The sequence below is a fragment of the Hippocampus comes genome, unplaced genomic scaffold (assembly GCF_001891065.2).
Source record: "Hippocampus comes isolate QL1 unplaced genomic scaffold, H_comes_QL1_v1.1 scaffold135, whole genome shotgun sequence".
NCBI classification, from domain to species: Eukaryota; Metazoa; Chordata; class Actinopteri; order Syngnathiformes; family Syngnathidae; genus Hippocampus; species Hippocampus comes.
Window position 1 is genome coordinate 2924610 of NW_017805583.1, and position 26479 is coordinate 2951088.

General features: G+C 39.6%; 1 protein-coding gene across 3 annotated transcripts in view; it reads right to left on the minus strand.

The window, feature by feature from the left end:
* Window positions 1-26479, minus strand: part of cep192 (centrosomal protein 192) — a 41150-nt gene that overhangs the window by 2193 nt on the left and 12478 nt on the right. Inside the window, exons 13-52 of one of the 3 annotated variants that reach the window (XM_019880026.1) lie at window positions 26053-26202; window positions 24548-24746; window positions 24233-24382; window positions 23387-23451; window positions 21841-22065; window positions 21472-21613; window positions 21261-21343; window positions 20768-21055; window positions 19882-20401; window positions 19591-19749; window positions 19366-19474; window positions 18899-19055; window positions 17438-18065; window positions 17132-17323; window positions 16911-17059; window positions 16464-16694; window positions 15798-15923; window positions 15413-15553; window positions 15148-15211; window positions 13984-14123; window positions 13001-13093; window positions 12649-12767; window positions 12371-12568; window positions 12161-12251; window positions 11209-11388; window positions 10827-11087; window positions 10613-10734; window positions 10350-10459; window positions 9506-9668; window positions 8098-8188; window positions 7482-7560; window positions 6970-7093; window positions 6434-6539; window positions 6122-6350; window positions 5655-5731; window positions 4500-4595; window positions 3735-3854; window positions 2319-2431; window positions 1078-1204; window positions 788-846 (exon numbers count right to left, since the gene is read on the minus strand). In XM_019880026.1, coding sequence (XP_019735585.1) covers window positions 788-846; window positions 1078-1204; window positions 2319-2431; window positions 3735-3854; window positions 4500-4595; window positions 5655-5731; window positions 6122-6350; window positions 6434-6539; window positions 6970-7093; window positions 7482-7560; window positions 8098-8188; window positions 9506-9668; window positions 10350-10459; window positions 10613-10734; window positions 10827-11087; window positions 11209-11388; window positions 12161-12251; window positions 12371-12568; window positions 12649-12767; window positions 13001-13093; window positions 13984-14123; window positions 15148-15211; window positions 15413-15553; window positions 15798-15923; window positions 16464-16694; window positions 16911-17059; window positions 17132-17323; window positions 17438-18065; window positions 18899-19055; window positions 19366-19474; window positions 19591-19749; window positions 19882-20401; window positions 20768-21055; window positions 21261-21343; window positions 21472-21613; window positions 21841-22065; window positions 23387-23451; window positions 24233-24382; window positions 24548-24746; window positions 26053-26202 — 6476 coding nt within the window. Of the gene's footprint in view, window positions 1-787; window positions 847-1077; window positions 1205-2318; window positions 2432-3734; window positions 3855-4499; window positions 4596-5654; window positions 5732-6121; window positions 6351-6433; window positions 6540-6969; window positions 7094-7481; window positions 7561-8097; window positions 8189-9505; window positions 9669-10349; window positions 10460-10612; window positions 10735-10826; window positions 11088-11208; window positions 11389-12160; window positions 12252-12370; window positions 12569-12648; window positions 12768-13000; window positions 13094-13983; window positions 14124-15147; window positions 15212-15412; window positions 15554-15797; window positions 15924-16463; window positions 16695-16910; window positions 17060-17131; window positions 17324-17437; window positions 18066-18898; window positions 19056-19365; window positions 19475-19590; window positions 19789-19881; window positions 20402-20767; window positions 21056-21260; window positions 21344-21471; window positions 21614-21840; window positions 22066-23386; window positions 23452-24232; window positions 24383-24547; window positions 24747-26052; window positions 26203-26479 lie in introns of all 3 variants that reach the window. The other 2 variants (XM_019880025.1, XM_019880024.1) reach the window with 2 other exon arrangements.

Sequence of the window (26479 nt, forward strand, 5' to 3'; positions counted from 1 at the left end):
TGCTTTGTGGACTTGGACAAGGGTGTTTGACCTTGTAAACCGGGGTATCTTGTGGGGGGTACTCTAGGATTATGGGGCGTCGGATGCCCTAGTACGGGCTGTTCGATGGAGAGACTCTGTACCACCAATGTCAGGGTTTGGTCCCCAATGCCGGCAGTTAGACAGATTCCGTTCTAATATACGCATATTGTGTTTTTTTTCCTTCATTCAGCTATGATAAAGACCTTTTACATGATAGACAGAACATAATAGAAAAATATTTTGCTGAGTAACTAATTAGCTTTACAAGACAGTAACTGAGTTACTAACATACCTTTGGAAGAAGTAATTTGGAACGATAACTAGTAATTACCTTTTTTCTTTTTTTTACATGCCCAACACTGGTTCTGTCACAAATAACTCTGATCTTAACATTGACATATATTTACACACGGAAACATGTGGATTAAAATGGCATGGATTTCACATCAGAAGGTTCAATGTGCATGAGAACTAATAAGATGAATAAATATACTGTGTCTACATTTGTATGTTCTAGTTTATACAGAAGTTTTGAAAGAACAGAAAATACATTGTTGTACAGTAGATGGCCATAATTCATCGCACCAGGTATCCACCAATTGTTTAAAGCGCTAAGAAATGTACGTGCCATAAAAGTTGTTCAACAAAAGACTCTTCTGATGAGGTCAGCTCAAATCAAAATGTTGACCATCTTTTGAACGAAATACGAAAGTTAACCTCAGAAGGAAAATGCTTTTCAGTCAGTGATTATGACCAGTTGACTCACCTCAGGGAATATTTGGAATGCTTGATGTGGAAGGGCTCCCTAGGGTTTACAAACCTCAGCTGCAAGTCAATTTGAAAAGCCACACATCAAAAGTCAAATCCGTGCAAAACACAACCGTTGTAACTGTTTAGTACATTTACTGCATTCATAAAAGCAACCTGCAGAAACAGGTTAGTCATGTTATTTTTGTGAGCATGAAATTCCAACAACTGTACAGTGATAAACTTTCTGTTTTAAAACAAAAAGCTAAATATGGCAGGAGGCTGTCGTTAGTTTGGGGCAGTCCTCACCTCATGTGTGTTGGATGAGTTGTTGCGAATGTTGACCTTCAGAGTGCTGAACTCGCCGATATGCGTATCAGGGAAAGCGTAACAATCCTGAGGTGTATAAACACCCCTCCATACTGCTTCATCCTGGCTGAAAGTTAAATAGGCATAGTTCGGTTGGAAGAACCTTACAAATACCTGAATCAATAATCATAGATTAGACAGAGGTAGAGTATACGGTATTATACCAATATGAACAAAGCGGAATTTGCAAACTCAAGATAGATTTTTTTTTCTTTTTTATACCCATGTCATTTTGGAGGTGGGGGAATTCCACCTGAGTGCACCAACATGTAAAAATCTTAGTGAATACTGCCACTTTATAGTATTTTAGGGCTGCACAAATTATGGCCAAAATTATAATCACGATTATTATTTTGATTAATACTGTGATCATTAATCACAGTTATTCGTTAGACATCAATGTTTTGACTACGCTACTCTTAAACAATATGTAAAAAAAAAAGTTAATTTAGGTTTTAATAAGAGGTCAAAAACTGAAAAATGCAGTCGTCTATATAAAGATTCAATAAACATTTTTTTAAAAACATAATGAGCTTAGTATAGCTGGGTGATAAGACAGAAAAATGTTTCACAATTTAAGTATTTCATATCGTTCATTACTGACAACTATTGATTTTTTTTTTTTTACTTATTTAAAATAAGTAAAACTAACTGCACATTACACTATGTACGCAATGTACAGAAAAATAAAGTTGCTCTTTTAACAGTGCACCATAAATGTTTATTTGCATTGACCATCTAAACACAGTGATTGTGATTATGAATTATGCAGCAAAATCCACCTGTTTTTATCCATCTAAGGGGGTGGCCATCTTGCCACTTGCTGTCAAGTGAAAATGACATGACAGTGGTTCAGGGCTCAGGTAACATCCAATCACAGCTCACCTGTTTTCTGAGTTTGGTCATACAGTACATGACATCCGCAAGCTGAACCGTAATTAGTTGTTACCTCAACCGTGAGCAACTGTGAATTCAGTTTTGGCCGCTTGGCATACTCTAGGTCCTGCGATTGGCTGGCTAACGAGTTTAGGGTGTACCCCGCCCACTGACCAAAGACAGCTGGGGTAGGCTCCAGCATGTCCGCGACCTTCGTGAGGATAAGCTGATCGGATAATGGATGGATACGGTATGTCTTTTGACATTAATCTGAACTGGATGATCAAAGTAGCTCCTACAGGTACCTGGCTTTAGCCTTGGCCATTTCAGTTTTCTTCCTTGTCTTAACTGTGGCCTCTGTTTTTACCAAGGAGCGATCTCCTTCCTGATGTCCTTCTATTGGTCCAGAGTTGATCCCCTACAGACAGAGATATAGTATACGTAGGATTAATTCCTTCCAATGTCAATATTGCAGACTAATAAAATAGGTAGAGAGATACTGCTACCATTTAATTACCAGGTAAAATGTAACGAATTCTTTCACACCTTTTGCCAGTGTCACTATACACCCATAGATATATTTAGACATTAATTGGCAGTGTTGTGGTTCTAACGGCTGACTTTTGTACATACAATGATGAGAACACAAAGGAAAGCAGTTCCATAATGCAGAGCAAAAATGTGCAAGGGGTCTATCAGAAACAGCAAAGAAGGTGCACACTGGCATGTTCATCAACAAGTTTTACAAAAAGTGTACTTTCGATTTCTGGAGCCCCAGTGTGCAGGAACGCGTACGTGTGCAGTGAGCACTTCAGGGTGACGAAGGAGTAATTTACACACACGGCACATAGGAGACATTAAAAACGAACGCCATGCTGAGTATTTTTAATGAGCGAGAGGTGAGAGATGAGCTTTACTGCAGGAGGATTTGTGGTTCCTCTCCCACCGCTATACGTGGTGCAGCGACAGGCCGTGGCTTGTGGCTCATTATGTCCCAAATGTGAGCGGAGCTACGCTCGTTATGAAGCCAGTGAGACACCAGACCAAAGCAGCACTCTGTTCTTCATGTGAGTAAGATCGGAGGACATTCTGTACTCCAGGCATTGTCAATCCGTTTGTGGGGCGCGCGCAAACAAGCATCATGTTCCCCAAAGTGTATTCTGTGCCATTAAAAGACCATCCGGTGCTCTTTCACATCAAAAGTGGAATATCACTCGGTAGAAATGTTACATAGCATTGGCTGGAAATAATATGACTTCATTCTTTCAATGCAATATTATTTTAAAACAGTTTTTGAAGTTATTAAATGAAAAATAATGAAGTTATCATAATTACTGCATCGAAAAAATGTTAACTTTTATTGCTGAAAATATCTAAACATGTGAAACTGATGGATGTATAACTGAAAGATTTGGCACCCTACTGCAACACATTTCATCACCTGCTAAACTTCTGTCAGTAGAGTAGAACCACCACTTTCCTATTTAACATGGTTTAATACTCAAAATGGCGATTTATGTTCATAACGATGGCCAAACTAATATTTTACTAACTACTGTGAATACTGTATAATCATAACATTTTTAAGTTTTCAATGATTGAGTTGAGATTAACTGCTATTGATTTTCTCTTTGTAATGTGCGGGTCACGGAATGAGACCAGTTGAGAACCCCAGAGTCATAGTATAGTATAAACAAGACTACAAATTGATAAACAATCACCGTGCCACATAGTTGAAAGCGGATTCTAGATTTCTGCAAGGGCTCAGACAAGGGATGGCACTCCAAATCCCAAAACTGAGCATAGTCGCCTCTGTCCCTTGGCAAAAATGCAATAGGCACCTGCAAGAGAACAGAATAAATCCTTATCGTCCACCAAATTGCATAGTTGCCAAAGTCCGCCTTTTGAACCTTTTCAGAGAACAAGGAAAAACGATTTTATTAATATTTAACTCTTCTACTACATTGGTATTGTCTATTAATATTGTGAAACAAATTAAAAATGACCTGGACAATTACGCTATGAGGCTATCAATTTACTAGGTATACTTGAGAATCAAAAACCTAGCACAATGTGTGTAACTAACTTCCTTAATTTTCAGCTATAACACACTTAATGAGAAATCTCAATCACTAAATAACAGAATACAAACTTTGCATTATCCTTTTCAGATTAAAATCAAGGATTACAGTATTTGTTTTTTTACAGCATTTGTTTATGGATTGAAAGCATTTTGCCTCTCTGCATACATTTTACATCAAAAATAAAATGTACTTGAAAGAAACTGCGGTAAAAATAAAACAATATCAACAGAGCCGTACTCAAGCGTTCCTTACAACTGCGTCAGAAATTATACCTTGTGTCCTATTGTTTCCAATTCTTTGCAAACAGTATGTAACCGTGACAATAGCAACAGAAACTCCAATCTTAACAAATGTTGAGGTGTCGTAAAATGCAAGTGATTTAATGACTTATATAGTGATTACCTGCATCTTCTCATGGGCTCCCAAAGTGCCTGAGATTCTTGAACACCTGAAAGCTGTGTAGGTGGCCCGATATACATCGCAACTGTTATCAACCCCCTGAGGAAAGAAAGAAGGTTAACCAAGTATCTACGGATGCACTGAAAATTAAGCCACTGAAAATCGGCCAAATATATATTATTTATATGGAAAGTAATACATTTTGCTATGCTGTGATTTTTAAGTATATTGGTCCACTTCCAGACACATTTTAAGGGCTCTCTTGATGTTACTCTGGCATGCCATGATAGCGCATACTTTCCTTCATTTCCAATGCTAATTTTATCAAATGCAAATGTGATAGATTTGTTCCATACTATGTATTTGAACAACTCAATGCAGCCTTTCTTCTTTCCCAGCTCGAGTTTTAGATGCATGGCACCAAAATAACTTATGTACAGCTTAATACGCTTTGTTCACATTGTAGCTCAATTCCCATATGTGACATGTATCAGACTTTTTTCATGCGGTGTATGCAGTACAAATGTAATTTTTTTTCACAATAAACCTGGGCCTGATGTGGATTTCAATCCGATATGCATGCATATATGTATGCCCAATGTGTCTGCAGTATGAACGCTGATCCAAAAAAATCTGAATCTGGCATCACGTCCTACAGTGCGAATGTAGACTTCGTCATTGCATAACTTTATTTGCTATATTTTACTCCATTTTTATTACTTTACATTCATACATAATATTAAGTTATTAAAAGAAAGCCTTAATATTATTTTCTGTTGACATTTTCAATGTGATATTCAATGTAGTTTTCAAATTATTAAAATTATTTTTCATTAAAAATAACATTTATATAAGGGATTTATTTTAGGTTTTTTTTAAGAGTATTTTTTTCTGTGTTCCGGGTTTCGGTCTCCTAAGGCTTGACATTAGCCATGACACTGAGTTACATGGTATTTATGTGACCAACTTATCGACAAAAGTAATTTTGTAAATAGCATTACACTCATTGTATTATACATATTGTACTGAGCAAAATGTAGTTATTTTTGGGCATTTGACTTTCTAGGTTCCACTGTGTAAAACAACAAAGAATAGAGGAAAACACAATTAAACTGAAGAGAGAAAAAATAGTGTTGAGCTATTAAAGAAAAGTATCACCTTCACGTAAGGAGGGGCAAACGATGATATGTACCACCTCACTTCCATTTCTCCATTCTCCACCTCCAACATGGCCTCTAGAATGCACGAAGAGAGATACAATACAGGCCGTTGCCACATTACAACTTCAGATCCCAATTATAAAATGTCCTGCAGAATATGGTTGCAGGAGTGTACATAGTCTATTACATACAGATACTGTAAATCCAACATGTCCAGCTCCGGGCCTGGAGGGCCACTGTCCTGCCTATTTTCCATCTCTCCCGTCTGCAACACACCTGATTCAAATGATCAGCTCACCAGGCAGCTCTGAAGCAGAATTAGAACGATCCTGATGATTTGAAAAGGCTGCGTTGCTCATGGGAGGGCTGGAAAAGAGGCAGGACAGCGGCCCTTGAGGACCGAGTTTGGACACCCCTGCTGTAAATGCTGAGATTAATTTCAGGACGGGACAGTGGTATCCCCACCTGATGTTTCTCCTGAAGGTGTGTTGGGAAAGATGATGTTTTTGTTGTTGATCTCAACTAGAGCGTGAGGTAACTGCAGTGGTGTCACGGGTAGCACGGACTTTGAGGTGATTCTGACCGGAGGCAACACAGGGGTGGCAGCCTGAGGGGATAGGGCTGACAGAGTTGCATCAGCTAGGGCAGCGGAAACATCCAGTGCCAAATCTCGACGGATCTGGACCTTAATCAGCTGCAAATAAGTTTGTCTTTTTAAATGATTTTTCAAACACAAGACATGGTTTCTTGATTGGATTTTTTGTTAAACTCCTGTACCTTTTGTTGCCCATCACACTGGACATATATCTTCCCGTTCCAAGGGAGGATGTCAGATTTGTTTGCAAGCGAAGGGTTAGGGCTGATCAAAATCTGCAGGTGACACCTAAAAATGTTAGTAGTAAGACACATACCTATAGTTAACCCTTTAGCATTGCTGCAAGTATAGTACAGGCATACACTCGCCAGATAGATGATCGTACTGACAGTACTGTAACTAAACTGCATCAAAAAGGCCTTTACAAAAATGCAAAATTTTGACTGGTACTATCTGTTTTAAAATTTTTGCACACTGATTACCGTATTCATTATTTTTGAGAACATTTTGCATGCATCTTTAAAGTATTCTGTGAATGTATAGTTGGACATAAATTGAATATGCATACATTGTATTCTGTGAATGTATAGTTGGACATAAATTGAATTCAAAACAGTTCATTGTAAAATCCAGTCACAGAAATTTTTTGGTAGACAATATAACTTGACAATATTTCTCGAAAGTCAAAATAATTTGATTGCAATCCATTTACTCTTACTGTGGCTCGATGACTCCATGCTGAGGGGTAATGGTCAGGTAATGAGCAGGCCAGGACAAATCAAAACTTAACTCTCTGGAGGTATTGTTCTTGATCTGGACCTGATTTGTGGTTGCCACAGCATCTAAAATGACCAATCACATAATTTGTTCACAAATTTCAAAATATATACTCAACTCATACACGCATATGTATATGAACACAAATGTGTATACCGGTATACAGTACTGTATGTATACACATACACAAACAAAAATCAAACTCAAGATATGTCTTTATATGCTAACAAATGAACCACCTGACCTCTCGCCATCACAGAGCAATAAAAAATGAAAACAAAGTGCTTTTCGGAGTACTTAGGAATTCTTTCTCCTGATTTCCCCTATCTACGCAATACTTCCAGAACTTTATAAATGGATTTTCAATTTCCATAACTTCTCCATTCTTCACAATTAATTATTTCATTATTCACAAGCGGATGAACGCGTTTTCATAATCTTGAGACCACTTACTCATAGTGGGAGCTGCGAGGAGAAGCTGTTCTGGATGGAGAGTCCATGACTCACACTCTCTCGATGATGGCTCTGTGGTCTAAAACAAAAGAGATAAAAAAAATACATGTATCATCCTGAGACAGATGGGAAAACAAGTATATTCCATGTTTTAGTAATTTCCTGCCTCATTGGAGCTAAATCAACAACTCAATTTAAATTTCATCGATATTTTTACTTAAGGATTTATGGCATGTCTTCTGTAATTATTGGCATTGCTAAAAAAAGCAATATCTTAAAAATATTACTCTTTTCCTGACATTTGTGTTTTGCTGAAGTCTTAATTTTATCTCAGCAAGAAAGCAAAGTTCTTTTGAACCCACCCAAACACAAGAAATACTGTATAACGGGAAAGGCCAGAATGTCATACTGAGTAAACCAGGATTTAGCAGCATAGTTCAAATAAGTCAAAAGATAGATACCACAATCTAACGTCCACTAGAGTGGACATAAATAAATAGGCTGGGTATCCGGAGGATGTATTTTTTTTTATTATTCTAGTTCGAAGCATTAAAAAGAGTCATAATCCAAATGATAACATAAAATTACTGATTATGATCATAGACGTTTATGGTACCTTTATGGGGGACCCTGTCACTCTAATTGCCGAACCTTGGGGACCCTTCACTGGCAGCACGTCCAAAGACACATTACCATTCGCCACATCACTAGCAACGATTACAAAAACAACAACAACACAGAAGATCTGAAAGTTAGAAGCTGCACAAAAATACAGCTAACTAGGCCTGTCACAATAATTACTATATCGACTTATCGTTCGATTAATAAAAACAGACACTGGAGTTCTTTTCGAGACCCAATAAATGATCATTTACGTGAGTGTTCCTTTACAGGCTTAGTCAACATTCATTTGCACTGCTGCTTGCCTCTCCTGTCTGTCACATTGCTCGCCGCTGTGGGAGTCGGCACTCGCGCACATGAGGCTGCTGAATAAACATATGTGAAAACCTGCAACCATTGTAAATAGCACAGCCACCTTACGCTGTGTCTTCTATGCTATTGCTAATTTAATAGATACAGTACACTGACACAAGGGATTGAACGGATTTTGAAAAACTATTCAGTTCGACTGTTTCAGTTCGGTTGGCAAGTGTTGGATCGACACATTGGCAGCCGTGACTCTCTCATTTAAGTTGTGTACAGAAGCACCAATGGTAGCGCGAATGTTAGCCGGCACCACCATACAATCCTCTTCCTCTACACTATTTCATCGCTTGATTATAGATTATCGGTTCGGTGAACCTTCAGTACGACCAACTTTAAGAGACTGGCGAAAGGTGTACCCGATATCTGTTTCAAGGGCCAGAATTGACGGAGAGACCAGCACACTGAGTCTGTATATACACTGCGGGCATAGAAATATTTCTGATGAATAATATTAAAAATAATGCACAATCGAGAGTACCGGTAATGATAATGGATGCAAATAGATCCTGTGATCATTCTTTAACATTTAACCTGATTGCAGACTTTTAATAGGCAGTCCAAACTGCCCCCTCCCCCCGAACTGGGGGGGGGGGGGTTCCCAAACAGCCATTCCAGCCTTGGGCAACCACATGAAGGAGATAAAAGACATTTTACTCTGCCATCATACAATACTACAGTTAGCGTGTGGTTGTATGTGTTGTGTTAATATTTGTTAAAGTACTGTGTTTTTAACAGAGCCCGAGTCATTTTGAATTATATTTTCATCTAAGATATTTTATTGTTCTGCATTTCAATGCAAATGTTCAATATTCCTGATAATTAAAAGATAACTGCTCTTAAACTGGGTGCTATTTTTTTGTCTAATATCAATATATCAGTGACATTAAAAAAACAAACAAATCAACAACACCAAAAAAACACAATTTATCATGATAGTTTCTGGGAAAATATCGTCCTAAATACCGGTAGTTGATTGTGACAGGCTTACTGGTAACACTATAAATGCACTATGATTACATTTTTAAGTAGGGTATTACCTGTCATTTCGCAAGTCTTCTCTAGCCATGGTCAGCATCATTTCAGAGCTGTTGCTCTGCTCACACGGCCTGCTATACGTACTTCCAAGTAATGACACTGCCACTTTACTTATGTGTCCGTAGAAGATGTAGGCCTCATTTGGCCGCTGTGGCAGGTCAAACGCTATGAAAAAGTAACATAAGTCAATTTGACAGAGCCCAGTCATTCAGAGTTCAGAGCATGTATTGCAATATATTTATTTCAGAAATATCTTATTTGGTTTTTATTTCAGTGGTCGGGCACCGCAATGCTCGACTGGTTTAGCACATCTGCCTCACAATGCAGAGGTGCAGGATTTGATTCCTGGCTCTGGCCGCCTTGTGTGGAGTTTCCATGTTCTCTCTGTGCCTGCGTGGGTTTTCCCTAGGTACTCTGGTTTCCTCCCACATTCCAAAAACATGCACCGTAGGTTAATTGATTGTGAGCGTGAATAGTTGTTTGTCTCTGTGTGCCCTATAATTGGGTGGCAACCAGTTCAGGGTGTACCCCGCCTACTGTCCAAAGACAGCAGGAATAGGCTGCAGTTGGCCCGCGACCCTCGTGGGAATAAGTGGATTCGAAAATGGATGGATGAATTTTAGTGATCTTAAAGGACAAATTCTCATAGTATACTCCTGTGTACTAGGTACTATAGAACAAAAATACCCCTCTCTTACATAATGTCTACCTTATATTTGACAACTAGTAAGTAAGCTTCATTAAGTTTAATTTACTTGCGACAGATCACAAGCCAAGGCTTATCCAGTATGGAGTAAAGGCAGGTTGATTACAGTTATTTTTGTTATTTCTTGTGAGACACCTTACACTCTGTAATGATCTCCTCTCCCAAGAACCTCTCATTGAATTCAATGTTTTTTAGCAAACTGTTTTCAGCAAGAACTTTTTGCCCAGCATTTGGTTTGCTTTGAAGCAGCCTGAAAGAGAGCGGGAGAAAAAAAAAACACTAAGATGAATCTTTACACAATATGACATTCATTAGCGTTTGCAATCTTGAAAGCAGTGCTGCACAATGTAATTTGTTACTTTCTCTTTTGAAAGATCAAGCTAGTGTAATACAAAAACATTACCTCCGGTACTGTTGCCTCGAGACCTCATCTCCACAAAAAAGAACAATAGTAGCCAGCAGAGGCGTCTCCGACTGACACAGAGTTTGCTCTCTTTGAGTAGACTTCATCAGCACTGTGATCACCTGAGGTTTAAAAAAAAAAAAAAAACATACATCAGAGCTATATTAGTTTTCCCACCGCCAATATCAGAATGGCTGTTGTCCCTCTCTCCTACCTCTTGTGTCCTTTCCTTAAGTACAAACTGTGATGGGGCAAGGCGAATGACAAAAGTGTCCATAACTGATCGAAGATTTACATCAGAGAAGGCCACAGCTTTAACAAAAGCTGCTCTGGAACCGGTGTTTCTGACACAGAGGCACACCTTGCTAACGTGATTAAGAGCAATGTCTGACATGGTGGCCACATAGCCATCTGCCTCCTTCTTCTGGTCTTCCAGAATTATATTGCTGGTGCCACCATAGCCTGAGAGTGGAATCTGAACAAAAAAAGGAACAGAATGTGTCCATAACTCAAGTTTCTCAATCGTAAACTTGGCAGGACTAATAATCACAGATTCAAAATTTTGAAAAATGGTCAGGAAAAAGAAAAAATCTCACAGTAAATTTGACCCCTGGTTGTGATGGCCGGAATCCAGACTGTTTTATCACCAACTTGGATAACATGCAGGCCACCCTTGTCGGCGCAAAGAGGAGGTGGACGGTTACATCCTCTTGTGGGCGAATGGACAGCTCACCGTGCCGAGTCAATCGCTCTTCTGGACTAAACAAACTCTGCAGCTGAGAGACACAGTCATAAGTGTACATGATTACAATATAGTTGACAATCATACAAATCTCATATGGCCCAATTTACGAAGGTAACTTTACATAAAATAGTTAACCTAGGCATGTGCATCCATCCCCGCAAGTAAAGATGAATCCAGGCCAGGCAGCCACAAGACCGCTGTGTGTATTGGGCATTGGTGAATCTCTCAAAGCGGTACAGTATTTGAGACACCTCATTCATTCAACATGCAAGTACTTCAATTTGTTTATGTATAGAATGTTGGACAGGAGGCTGTCATAAGTTAAACATTTACAACCACCCATCCATCCATTTTCTGATCCGCTGTATCCTCACAAGGGTCGCGGGCGGTGCTGGAGCCTATCCCAGCAGTCTTTGCGCAGTAGGTGGGGGACACCCTGAACTGGTTGCCAGCCAATCACAGGGTACATAGAAACGAACAACCATCTGCGCTCACACTCACAATCAGGGACAATTTTGAGTGTTCAATCACCCTGCCATGCATGATTTTGGAATGTGGGAGGAAACTGGAGTACCCGAAGAAAACCCACGCAGGCCTGGGCAGAACATGCCAACTCCACACAGGAAGGCCGGAGCCGGGATCGAACTCACGACCTTTGCACTGTGAGGTCGACGCAACCACCGGGCCGTACAGTTACACCCCCCCGCTCCAAAAAAAAAAAAAAAAAAGCGCTTTTCTCAATGTACACTGTGTGTGTGTCTTGGCTATTATTTAGATTTAGACAATAATTTCTGTTAACTTACCTGAAAACAGTCCTGGTCTTGACCACGAATAAGTAACCGAAGCTGCTGAGTGGTACTGGACGAATTGTTTCTTAGAACCAGTTTCTGCTGACTGGAAAAAAAAGTTTATTCTAATGATTAAATTATCATTCAATATTTCAGAATATCAATTATTCAATGAACAGTCATCACATATTTGTAAATAAAATAAAAAGCTATGAAGTTCCTTACACTGCTCGCCCCAAGGTGACACCTCCCCAGGCCACAAACTGCTTGTTAGAGAGAATTGGTGGAACATCACTGTCCAGACAAAAATTAAGGACAGGAGTCGCGGAGGCATCAGGTTTGCCAGATTCTTCAGACACAACCTCTCCTTTTAATTTTACTTCATACTGGGGCCCTGATGGCAGCACCAAGATAGTGAGAAGGCTGGAATACAAAAAAACCTGACATTGAGGAACAAAAACACCTGTGTTGAACAATTTCGCAAAACTGAATATTGTGTGTACCTTGCTTTGTATTTCTTGGCACCCCATGCTTTAAATGAGACCACAATGCCTTGCTCCTCTCCCACTGTGAGGAACAGCTCATCAGGTGTCACTGAGAAACAGTCCTCTACATCATTGCACTATTAAAAAGAGCAAGAAGAAGGTGATACAACACAGTAACTTCAATGCCGGGTAGCATAGTCACAAAAAAACCTTAGTAAACACCTATTTTTTAAAAAAAAAAAAAGGAAAACTTTCTAATTGGATTTCATGCAAACAAACAGCACAAAATGCCAGAGCCTTATCAAAAGTTCTGCTTTAATAAGAGAAGTAAAGAATATAATCCCCCAAAGAAGTAAAATATTATAATTACCCTGAGTTTCATCCACACATCAATATTTCCTGCATTCTTTAACGGCAGTGTCGTTTGACAAGATCTACCCAGTGGAGCACGCAGGTAGAGAGTCTGTAACAAAACATACTGTATCAACGTTGATACCAATGCATCCGTAAAACGAAATTAAATTTATTCTAAGAAAAAAAATGGCAACTGTCTTACGAATATCAAATTAACAGACAGACTCATTCTTGCTTTAGTGAGAAACAATATGTTCAAAAAAAGTGCTAGAGGATGTCAGATGGTCCAAAATTCGAAAACAATTAGGGAAAGGGGGGGCCAATCAACTAGAATGACAATAGTTGGGTATGTTTTTCATTACAGCCATACATTTCAAGGAACAGTATAACCTTTGACAACTGGGGCCTGTATTCTAATTTGTTAAGAGAAATCCACATCCACATTACCCAAGACGCAAACCCACATCTCTCTAATAAACCACTGCAAAATATATTTCATCCCATTCAGGCAGCACCCCGTCCTTCAGCCCTCTGATTCATCCATCCATTTTCCAATCCGCTTTATCTTCACAACGGTCATGGGGCGTGCTGGAGCCTATCCCAGCAATCTTCGGGCAGTAGGCGGGGAACACCCTGAACCGGTTGCCAGCCAATCGCAGGGCACACAGAAACGAACAACCATCCACGCTAACACTCACACCTAGGGACAAGTTAGAGTGTTAAATCAGCCTGCCATGCATGTTTTTGGAATGTGGGAGGAAACCGGAGTACCCGGAGAAAACCCACGCAGGCCCATGGAGAATATGCAAGCTCCACACAGGGAGGCCGGAGCTGGAATTGAACCCGGTACCTCTGCTCTGTGAGGCCGACGCGCTAATCACTGGCCCGCCCCCCTCTGGTTCATTTGTATATTTATTACTAGATCTGCCTTTGTCAGGCACAGAAATGTACAGTAAAATACAATTGTGAAGTAAATGATCATCGACATGAGTATAGTACCTGCATATCTTTTGGCGCATGTACCCTCACAGTTCCAGATCTAGCTCTGATGGGAACACTTTTGATCACATGACTCGCACTTGGGGAGTCCACTTCTACATCCAAACGAGCACTGTACTCTTCAGCCGGACCCAAGTCCCCTGACAAACATGTGCAAAGGTTTGTGTTTTAGGCACAGAAGGGTTCTTGACTAAAACTTGATCACCGCAATTCATCCCAGTGGTTGTCATTCAAATGAAAGCAGGCTTCGCGATTGGTCCAGCAGTACCGTATTGGCCCGAATATAAGACGGCCCTGATTATAAGACGACCCCCTCTTTTTCAAGACTCAAGTTTGAAAAAAGACTTTTTGAACACCAAATTAATTTTTATACAGAAAACAATTACAGTACATCTGAAACAAATGATTATAACAATATTTTTGAGAGAAAAAGCATGTTATTTTGCCTCATTCAAATCTTAATATCTGAACATTTAAATATGTAAACTAAAGTGCAATCACATTCGTAAATGAATGGCCTCTGGTTTTTGAAATGTAAATGACATCAGAACTTCTCAGCTGCCGGTTAACCTGGCCGATCTTCGACCCACTTTTCTCCAGATTGTCGCTACGTTTCTCCATTTTCTGTTATCTCTTCTATTATTTTCTTCTCTTTTGTGTCTTACCGCTATTTTTTATATTTCTTCTTCGTGCTACCGCTATTTTTATTTTTTTTTCTTCGTGACAGGGGTTTGCTTTGGCCTGGGGAGTCAAGTTCAACATTCGCTTCAATGGTATCTGGCACCATCTAGTGTCGTGAATGGGTATAATGTCTAGACCCCGAATATAAGACGACCCCCACTTTTTCAGTCTTATTTCAATGCAAAAAACACCGTCTTATATTCGGGCCAATACGGTATATGGTTGGTATGAAGCCTGGATCATGGCATGAGACAAATCTGCCCTTAAAACAAGCCAATTTCACCATGGCAAGAAATATGGTTTCTACCATTTTTTGGATCTTTGGGGTATTTTGGTGAAAGCATCCCAACAGAAAAATGAAGACACCTGTTTTAAGTTGTGAAAAAAGTGCTTGTCTCCTTTAAAAACACATTAATACATTCGTGTTTTGCACTTAAATAGGGTCATAAAGTACAAGTTAAATAATGAACCAAGACCTAGTACCTGTTGACGGTGTATACTTTTGGAGAGCCTTGAAGTGAACCCAAACCATAAAACACTCTGGATTCTAGAAGGACAGAAAAAACTAAGTTGGTAGGTGAGGTAACTTTACAGTACTGCTCTGTGAAACTGCTTGAGTCTATTTTTCATAATTCTAATTACAAGTTTTGATTCATTGCCTTCCATTGAAAGAAATAAAAATTGCATGCCATCCACACATCAATTCAAAAGTCCTGACAAAGGTTGAAAAGCTTTCAGCAAGACTAACCTCTCCATAGTTGGCATGCAACACGTGATTCACCACAAAAGGAGACGATAGTGGGGTCATGTGACCTGCTGGTTGTGTTGCCTCTGATGTTAAGGAAATATGCTGTTTGGACATTGCGAAGCAACGCCATGCTGTCGCCTTCTGAAAGAATTCAAGTAGAATGTGAGGTTACCCATTATTTTGGAGTCAACATTTTTTTTTTTAATTTAATTTGCATTTCTTCAAGTATTAGTCTGATTATTCCCAACTAAACCTCAGATGCTGCAGAGTGTATCCATTACACTGGAATCACATAGCTACCATAAGTGACTACAGGTATATCCCTGCAGCTGATGATGAGGGTGCATGTGCTAAAGTAATGGAAATGCATTGTGTTTTGACTTACAGCACTGATGACAAGTCGGATGGGCACTGTGGCTCGGGTCATATTGAAAAGTTTCAGAAGAAGGGATTTCGAGCTGCCTTCTGGCAAATCTCCAAAATCCAAACATCCAGATTTACCTACTTCAACCTAAGAAAGAAAATGGATGATTTATCTTGAGGATGATAGTTTATCTTGTTGCATTTACGTTAAAGGAGAAGTCTTACCCATTTTTTTCTTGACAGTAATGTTTTTTACGCATGTCTAAACCAGGCATGTAGATTATTATTGCGTTTGTGGAATATGAGTTAAGCAGTAAAATCCACCCTTTTTCATCCATCTCAGTGGGCAGCTATTTTGCCACATGCTGTCGACAGGGCTGAAGTAATGAACAATCATGGCTCACCTGTTTTCTGAAGCTGAGCCATGATTATTCATTACCTGAACTGTGAGCAACTGTGATTTTAGTTTCAGTCGACTGCGCCTGGCAAAATGGCCTCCCCCTGAGATGCACAAAAATAGGTGGATTTTACTGCTTAAATCATATTCTACAAAGTAAATAGCAATCACAATACCATGTTTAGACTAGTGGGGATGCATAGAACATATTCTTGGAAAGAAAATTTTGGGCCCCCTTGACTTCCCCTTTAAGATGAAATGGAGACTACTGATATTCTATAGTTGGCTCACCTCTACCGAAGGACGTTCTGCAATGGCAACCAGCATGACCCTTCTGGCAAAAATGCTGGCCTTCTCAGCCAGTTCTGTGTTGACAGACGTAGGCCAAGAGCAAACACTGAGGACACACTGGTAGACACCAGCCTTTGGAGGGATGAACAACACTTTTTGCTCTTCTGTACTTTTGGGGCCAATGATTGTCTTGTTCTTAACGATCAGCCATTGGTAAGGCAAACTATCCACCTGCAGTGATTGGGGTATAAGACAAAATAAGACTACTGTATGAATGCAGTGTGCTATCTTCTCACTTTATAACAGACATTAAAATCAGCCAAGTCCCATCAGGGGACAGACACTGTTTTCTGACATTTTCAGTTGACCGCAATATGGATTTTGAGTTTCTGGACAATTTCAACGTTAATTCAAATTTAGTAATTCACTAAAAATGACTACCGGTACCTTTTCTCCATCAATGGCCAGACTGGTAACTGTTATCGACACATGTTGCCATTGTTCAGAGGGGTTGAAAATGCTTAGGGAGGTTTGTGAAGCAATTCCGACACAACAGGCATGAGGAAATTGAAGCTCCTCCGGCACCACCACTTGAACTGAAGAAGAAATAAATTCATACGCAATACGGTCCGTCTTGTTCTCACATCACACTAAAAATTAACCTTTACCTCTTAGGTCATCGAGACAACTTGCTGTCATTGGTTCTCCACCATATTGGCTGTAGAGTTTCCCAAGCATGCCTCTGTCACAAAGGCTCTGAGTGGATATAGGAAGGTGATAGGACCCAGCAGCACTAGCTATCCCCAAAGGTTGTCCTGTGGGATGGCTTGGTCGTACTGCTGGCTCACCATTGGCCACATCTTTAAAAACATAAATTAAAATAAAAAGAAACAAAAGGCAGTCTTAAACAAGGAAAAGAGAGTTAAAATAACAATGAAATCATTCAAAGTTAAAAAAAAAAAAAAAATACATGCCTGAAGAAGGTACACTGAAGAGACCGGCTCCTGCTGCTGCCACATGATAGACCCCAGGATTTAATTGAGCATCAGGTCTAGGGTACTGCTGAGTTAGTTTGGAGTTAACAAGGGACTGCATACCTCCTTGGTGGGGGTAGTCAATCAAGCCATGATATGCAGGCTTAAATGTCATGGGCCCATAGTGTGGTCCCACTGATGAGTAGGACTGAGGTAAACTAAGCCCACCAGGAAATAAAGATGGAACAGAGCTAGCAGCTACTGTGGTGCCACTTTGTGGAATGTGTGAATTGCTGATATAGCCGGAGTCCATCTTTGTGAGTATTACATTGGACTCAGATAGGTTCTTGCAGTTCCTGCTATTTGATGAAAGACCAACAATTTTATCCCCAGGACAACCATTGCTCCGTTCACACTGGCTTCGGGTACAGCTCAGGTTATTGCTACCACACGAGGTCTCTGGATTTTTCCTGTGCTGTGCTGGTAGCTGTTCCAGACTTTTCGAATGCAGTCCTTCAAGGCTTTTGGAATTGCTGCAAATATTCTCATTAGACTGTGGGTCTTGTTCCATAGGTGGAGTTGGACTAAATCTGATGATTGTGGTACTGAGCGCCATGGTGCTGTCACTCTGAGGGGTTAAGAGGAGGAAAAAAAATTATTAAAAGAATAAACATGGAAAACATTAGCATAAAATATGTTTAAGTGTTCATATTTAAGAATGAATAGGTGATCATTTATAAACGATATCATTTACCCTTAAATGATAGTGAGCGATTTATTTTTCATGTTTAGAACCTTTTGTTGCCAGACAAATGCGCCCCTTGTCATTGCGAAGAAAGAGAAAAAAAAAAATGCATCAAATACGACACAACTACACATTATACCCCTTTCCCACTGCCGCAAAACCACGGGTAAACACGCATTTTTGGGCAGTGGGAAAGGCTCACTGGCCAGTGTCGATCCGTGTCCATCAGCACGCCATGGGAGGCGGGTTTAGTGTATTATGAGGGAGGACAAAACAAAAGGTGTTGAAGAGGGTAATCCATTTTCTAAATTAAATGTCCTTCTCCCTTGTCAACCTTCATTTGATGTCAGAATGGGCATGATATATTAAAACATTGATGTATCGATTTTAACAGTTTAGATATGTCTATAATGTAGAATTGAATAGCTTGAAATGTTTTCCGAAGAGGTCTGTTAGGTTACAATGAATTCAAATTAAATTATACTTTTAGTTTGCCATGTGAAATCAACAATTTATTTTTAATTAATGGAACAAATGTTGACGATGCAATAATAGAAAAAAAGGTAACTATGAATTACCACTGTAGATAGAATAAAGCGTTCCCTTGAAGTTGATTTGGTTAAAGCTTTCACAAATTCTGTATGTAGATACCGGTGGACAAATGTATACAATATGGTTACTTTTATCTACAGTATAATAAATAATTACTACGGTACCTTCTGCCTTCCAGGGGTCGGTACAACAGTAGCATCATTCATTGAGATGTATGTGAGCCTGCTGAGACTGGGGCTGGAGCAGGGAGAATGAGGAGAGAGGTCATGACCTGGACGTTTGCCTGTTAGTTTTCCACTGGCTGCCGAAGGAGACACAGTACTGCAAAGGAGACAATGTAATAAATAAAACTGTAAGGCAAAAAACAAAATTGTCATTGATAGATTTTTAATTCTTGGAACTATTACATTATAATCCGAAAAACAATGACAGTTACGTTATTTAAGCATGGCAATAGAGAACAACAAACACTCTGATTGGTACAATTACACCTTTTGATTCTAAGCATCGGTTTCGATGCAAATAAATATTCAACGGTGAAATAATCTTTTGCATAAATCCTTAAATATATAATCGTGTCAATACATTCACTAAACAGTATACTTATGCAGCTTTTGAACGGATACAGTGCCTATTAGCTTCAGGTGGGGAGCTCTGACTGGGAGAGGAGTGAGTTAGAGGAGAAGTGGAGGGCCTGAAGTTACACTGCATCTCCTCCACACAGGGATCTGTTGGCAGGTCTGTAAACAAATGATGTCACAGATTTAGTTGATTTACAATAGCCTTGTTTATAATTAATGGAGGGCTCACAAACAAACAGACCATCCTTATTATTTATACACAAACCTCTACTCACCGGATGCGCAGTCGCCTGAGGACTGAGGATTTTGAAAGGAGAAGCCAACCTGTTTTTCCACAGAGCAATGAGAGAGTGGAGCAGCCATGAGGTTTTCCGGTGGCGTTTGCTTGCCTGGAGAGTTACTCTGTCTAACACCCTCCTCCTGCTGGACAGAACCTTTATGACAGGGAAGATAGGATTGGTGTTTGTTCCATCCTGGGGAGGAAGAAGTGCCTAAACGAACACTCTGATAGGTCTCTGAGGAGCACCCGACATAGGATACTTGGGGATTTAACTCTTCAAACTTACTTCCAGATTCTGATGATGTTCTTGCTGAGAAACTACTAGTGTTTGCAGTTTGACAAGCGGTGTTGTCACATGTGCCATTTTTCTCTGCAAGGCCAGTGTGAGTTGAAGATTTCTTCGAGTCCCAAGTGTTGACTGATGAATGAAGATGAGGGATGGAGCTTCTTTTTAGACCAGCCTTGTCAGCAGATGATAATGTATGTGTGTCAGATATTGTAGAAGAGCCAGTCTTTAATGGTCGGTCTCCTCTTGTGACTTCTGCCTCTTTTTTGGAGTCTGTTATACTATCCATTTGTTTAGCTGAACTTTGTTCTTCAACATATCCGGGCTGGTTCTTTCGATATCGGCTGATGCCATCAGCCCAGCCTGTGAGGTCAAAGGTTTTATGTGCTACTGATGTGTCACTGCAGCCAGACATGTTATTCTGTAAGTATTTCTCGATGTCGAAGGCACCCTGGTCTTCAACACAGGTACTTCTTTGCAGGGTGACCGACAAGCCATTCTGATCTTCACCAGTGCTGCGCTAATGGGAGATAAAATAATAACAAAAATATGGTTATATATTTGCAATAAGTAAATGCAACAAAATGCTGTTTAATTTGGATTCTTTACCTTGTTGATGTACAATCAGCTACTACAATTCAAATACTGTATGTCAATTAAACCACAATAACGTAATTCATTGATGTAATTTTCAAAACGGGCAAAAAAAGTTAGTGTAAAAAAAAAAAAAAAAAAAGTATTACAAAATATATGGTCATAAATTTTAAGTGTAAATATAACCAACAATCAATCATTACAAAAAAATACAATTATTAAAAAAAACAGTGTTGTTGTGTAATGTTTTAGTAAATTAAAAAATATATACGGGTATATCAAAAAACCTTACATTTTCATCTGGACAAGGTTCCACGACGAATTTACCAGGTCCCGCAGATTTCGAGGACTCTGTCCCATTCCTCGCTCTACTTTTCTTGGACAGCTCCATAATCATGGCAGCCAGCTGTGACGTGTCAGTACTGATGGAAGCATCAGCAATGGCTGATGCAATTGTGCTGATACTTAACATAAGATTGCTACTGTTAGTTTGTGGTGACGCATTGCTCTGACTCTGCGTATTTGGTGCAGAGGCAAGCCCCTCAGTGCAGTCAAGCAAAGCTTCAAGGCCATTATGGTCCTAAAAAAAAGGCACATTTTATGATGATGCCAACTCATTTACCCAGTGAGAGCCAATGACTAATGGAAAATACAATAGAGTCATGATCGAAAGTAACAACTAATTCGCAGATTTCAACAGGTTTCTATTTGCATGCAAGCAACCAACGAGTTGTGCAGCATGCTGACTCCCACAAACATTTAAATATCAACAAGATGATTTTTACCTTCTCTTCACAAGTGCCAGGTTCTGTGTTCCCTTTTGGTGATGCCCTTTCCCCAGATACCTCAACTGTTTTGTCCAGATCATCTGTAAACATATTGATATAAATCGGAGAACATTGTCAAGACTTCAATGTCGTCATTCATCTTTCATCTTTTGGACCTTAAGGTTTGTGAAAGGTTGTATATTCATTGAAGCATCAAGTTATTACTGACCAGGATTTAGTGTTTTATCCGTTTCATTGACTTCAATGGAGTCACTGTGAGGAGAGCTCCCTTCACTTGAGAAGTCACAGGGGTGAATTAGTGCAAATGGCTCCCTCTTCTCTGGAGAGGTAATAGTGTATCCAAAAGATGGCTATAGGTGTTGAAGAAACATAAAATAAGTTACATCACATTGCATGAAAGGGTCAAGCTAAAAAGAAAGAAGCATGTGGTTGCTCGCTGTAATGACAGTATTGTGTCACATTAACAACTTGCAAGGAACAGAAAACCTTTCTTAAATTAACTTCTCAAGTCTTCAGGGAGTGGACACTGTAAAAAATAGCTCTTGATAAGACATGACAGCATTTCTCTATCACTCACCCGTTTAATCCCATCCACGTTGTTACCACTGCCGAGACACCCGAGAGCTTCAGAGCGTTGCTCAAAAAACTGGCCCAATGAGAGACGCAAGTAGCTTTGGTCCCCTGGATTAAACTCAGAGGAAACTTGAGAGGCTCTCATCAAGACGTAGCTATTACTACCAGCTTTCCAAGAGGAGTCATTTTGAGAGGCACTGTTATTGCTATCTGATACAATCTTCTCCTCCTGCAATTTCCAATGAAACAGAAAGAATAACATTGATGAACAATGATCCAGTGATGTCATACTTTCTGCAAAAAAGATCACAGTATTATTCAAGATTGTAACCAATTGATGGTACGTTGGTAAGAATCGTTTATTTCAGGGGTCCCCAACCTTTTTTGCCCCACGGACCGGTTTATGTCAGACAATATTTTCAGGGACCGGCATTTAAGGTGTGGCGGAAATAATACAACAAAATAATATGGTATGAGCTGCATGAAAACTGTGGTGTTTTCGAAATATAATAATAAACACAAGGAGCGTCTAATCTGGCCGCAACACTCCAATCACTATGGCAATGTTTAATGCCTTCAAAATACGATACAACGCAAATTCAAAGTGCATGAAAATGACGACTCACCACAGCACCGAGCTTGATTTTCTGCAACCAGACGGTCCCATCTCGGGGTAATAGGAGAGACAATGACACCGCAAGTGTGTGGTTTATGTCCAGTCTACTTCGTAATTTTGTTTTCGTCGCCGTTGCTGCATAATCCCCCCGCCTCACACAGGTAGGATGTCGGAAATAGCAAAAGTGCTATTGTGGCGATCTCAGAGTATTCAGACATAACTTTAATCCAGTTGTCTCGAACGTACTTTTAAGGCCGCCGTCATTTGCGATCTCCAGCAGTTTTTTTACTCATTTTGCGAGCTCCGGTGTTTGTTTTTAGCCTAATTGGTCGCGTTACGGAGAAGCGTGGCTTGACGTGTGTCAAGCTGGACACAGACGGATGTAACGGAGAATCCGGTAAGTTTTCAAAATAAAACATCTTTCGTATTCCGAAATAAATAAAACGGAATTAAGGCAAGTTCTTTCTGTGCGGCCCGGTACCAAATGCCCGGCGGACCGGTACCGGTCCGCGGACCGGCGGTTGGGGACCCCTGGTTTATTTAATGCGGGCCTACATCAAAGAAATGTTGGCAGCGTATTTTCTCCTACTTTTAAAGCCACACCGAAGTGGTTTGTAAACTGGCCCTGACTACTTGTCTTCATGCTGGTGATTATTGGAGAGACGTTTAACATTGCAAATTATATGCAAAGTAAGAAAAATCATTTAGAAATTGCAACCAGTATAGCAATTAGCAAATAGCAATTATAGAATTACTCAAAAGCATTTCGGTTCTTGCAGTGACAAAGACAAATAATTTGAGGTTGGATCAGTTGAGATTTACAGTATAACTGTAGGATCAGAGAAAAAACGTCTATGAAAAGGCGTGGGCCAACTTAAAACCCCAATGCATTACAGGGACTACAATAAGCATCACATTTCTGTTGTGACTATACCTGCATAAATTGGTGCTCCTTCTCAAATTCCACTTGATCTTTCATTATCTTGTCTAATGCTTCGCCTGCAACAAAGCAAAGCCAAATGAAACATTAGAATGCAAAATATACTACATAATCTCATTTGACTTCTAGGAAAGCGTACCTTTCCCAAATGAACCAATTCAGTTCCAATTTTCAGTACGGTACTTTTTTCCTGTTTGTGGTAATAAAGGATTTATTTTACAGTTAAAAAAAAAAATCACTTTAACAATTAGTTTTCAATTTTATAACGTGATTAATAACAAAAATGCATTTACAACATGAGCCAGAGAAAGGGGGAAAAATAAAATGTATACAATTTTAAAATTAAAAAGTATAAATAATAGCAACATTGTTAATATTAAAAAACAAAGTGCAAAACAAAGTTCTTTGCAATAAGCGACAAATTGAATGAACAGTAATACAATGAAGTTAATTGTACTAGTGTTATCTTCGTTCCTTGTGAAGTTTGTCAAGAACGCAAGGCCTGCTGCACATGAGATGAGCTCAAATCCATCTTGGATTGAAATTTAGCAAAAAATGACAGAAGAGGATATGAATGAGAAAAAAAAAGTAATTGTTGGGATCAAATTCATCATTGGAATGTACCCGACGTGCTACGTAATTTGCTGCATTTTGGCCCCCCACATGAAATCATAAATATGGTTCAAATTGGTTCTCGGTAGTACTGTCGATATTCGGTGCAAACCCTAAACAGTTCTGTCTTTGGTACCATCCCTAATGACATCACAGCATAAACAATGTGTTCAGTAACTACAACACACATGGACATACAGTATATATTTCTGTTCACCTGATACATACCAGCAGAAACAAAGTCCTCAGTTTGAAATTGCCCATTGCTTTGTGATATCTTCCCATCAACTTCCTTCTCAAAGGAGGTGGAATAAGCCAGATCTGTTACCCACTGGCCTTCTTCATTTTTGTACACGACACTATGAGGGGCACAGGCACCTAAGAAGAAAAGCAATCTTCACAGGAGGCTCAAAGTATCAGGGCTACGTGGTCATAAATCAAAAATTGTAAAGCAACCTTAATTTGGTGACACGGCTTCAATATCATTGCAAAGACTTCATAAAATGACAACAAATGATTTCTGCTCCTTTCGTAAACACCAACCTTGCTGAAAATCCAATCCCAACCTGTCTGGAACGCTGCTCCAGTCATGATCTCGCTCACCCTGGAAGCTTTGACAGAAATATTTTGGCTCCAGGGAGGTAGAAAGATCATCATTCTCTTCCTCGCTGGTAGCATCCGAGGCCTCAAAGGCAGAAGTGTTACTACATGGTCCTCCTCTTAAATTCACTGGAGGCAGCACCTGAATTGAAATGTTTTGAGTTTGTTTTTTTTTAACCAATCTGTCACACTTACAGTTGGAAACCCAGTTCTAGTGCTAATGGAAATGGATCATTTCAATTACTCTAACACATTCCACTTTCTATTCAGATGTTCACTCCTAGTCAAAATTTGGGACACTTAGAAGTGCTCTGAGACACTGTGTCCAAATCTTTGACTGGTAGTGCAGTTCAAAATAAAACTTTCACTTTTGTTTTAAGATTCATTTTTGTTGAATTGACTTGGAGCTGGTCAATTAATTGAAATGTAATTATTTTGCTTTTGGCTTCTCACTAATCAAAGATAAAACAATTATTGTACTGAACGGCGTGGTTCCCAGTTCCTGACGTTTTGAAAGAGCCCCAAATGCACCTTGTTGCTGTGCAACAAACGTGTGATGTGCATGTGATTCTGCCCCGTCTCGAGTATGTTTTAAACTGTTTAATGACAAACAAGTTAAGAGTTTACTCGAAAACTAAAGACACAACAAATACAATTTACTTTGTTTTCCCAAAGTAATAGTAGATGTTTGCAATTTTGATGAAACAGACAATCAATCCGTTTTCATGAAGGACTACAGAAATCATAATAATTACTGCGAACAAGTTGAAGTCAGAGGATTTGGACAATTTCACACTAAATGGCCCCTTGATTGATTTTAAAAATGGGGGGGGGTCTTTTTTTAAGCAACTCTAGAAAATTCTTCAAACAAAGCTGATAAACATTCAATATATGTTTTCCGAGAAATAGAGTAAATCTAGGGAAAATAAATCCTGTAAAAACAGAAGAAAAAAACCACATTGACTACCAGTTATCACTCGATGACATTGCTTGTAGCCATCTTCATGTTACAAACTGCACTGATGTGAAGTTGGCTTTCTCTCCTCTGGATTGGACTGGCGGGGAATCCAGACGTCACTTTCAGAATCTCGACATAGCCGAGTTGCCACTATGGAGTATATAAATGGCCCAGACTCCTACATCTTTATATCAATTTTCAGGTTTGTGATTATTTAGCATAGCTTGTCGTAGTATAGAAAATATTTAGGACGTCGTTTAGTCTTAAGGAGGATTGTTTAGACCAGACCAGGCCAAAACCTTTCCCCTCCCAAGAGCAATGGTCCTCCAGGCAACACCCCACTTTGAGCGCCGTTTTCAAATATTCGTGAGGGGTGGAGCAAGAGTCTTGGTAGTGGAGTGAGACCCCCTTTAAGCACTTCTATCCCCGCGGGAACTCTTGAAAAACAAATGGTCTTCAATCAATGTTTAAAATATTTGGACCATCCTACCTTTGAGCCATGGAAGTTGTCCTGGGCAACTTGAAGTTGGGACAAAGAGGATTTTGCTTGCAAGAATCTCTTAGGTCCAGCTTCATTTTTCACATAAGCAAAGTCAGATCGATCATTTGTTGTCGTAGACTCAGTGCTTTCCATGGCATCCTGGCATTCAAATTATAAAATGTTAGTTGCTATAGTTTTGGGGGCGGGTAGGAAAATAAAAATCACCAGCCTTATTTATCCAGTTGTGCTACATAGTTTTCTTGGACAAGACAAAAGACTGTCATGCTCATCAATGCCAACTGAACTAGCAGGCCATTCCATTTGCGGTATACCAGGCTCCAACAGAAGTTTCCTGATGATGTGACCTCAATGAGATGGAGTATTGTCATCCATGAAGATGAAATTAGGCAACAATAGACTGTAAAATCTTGCTGTT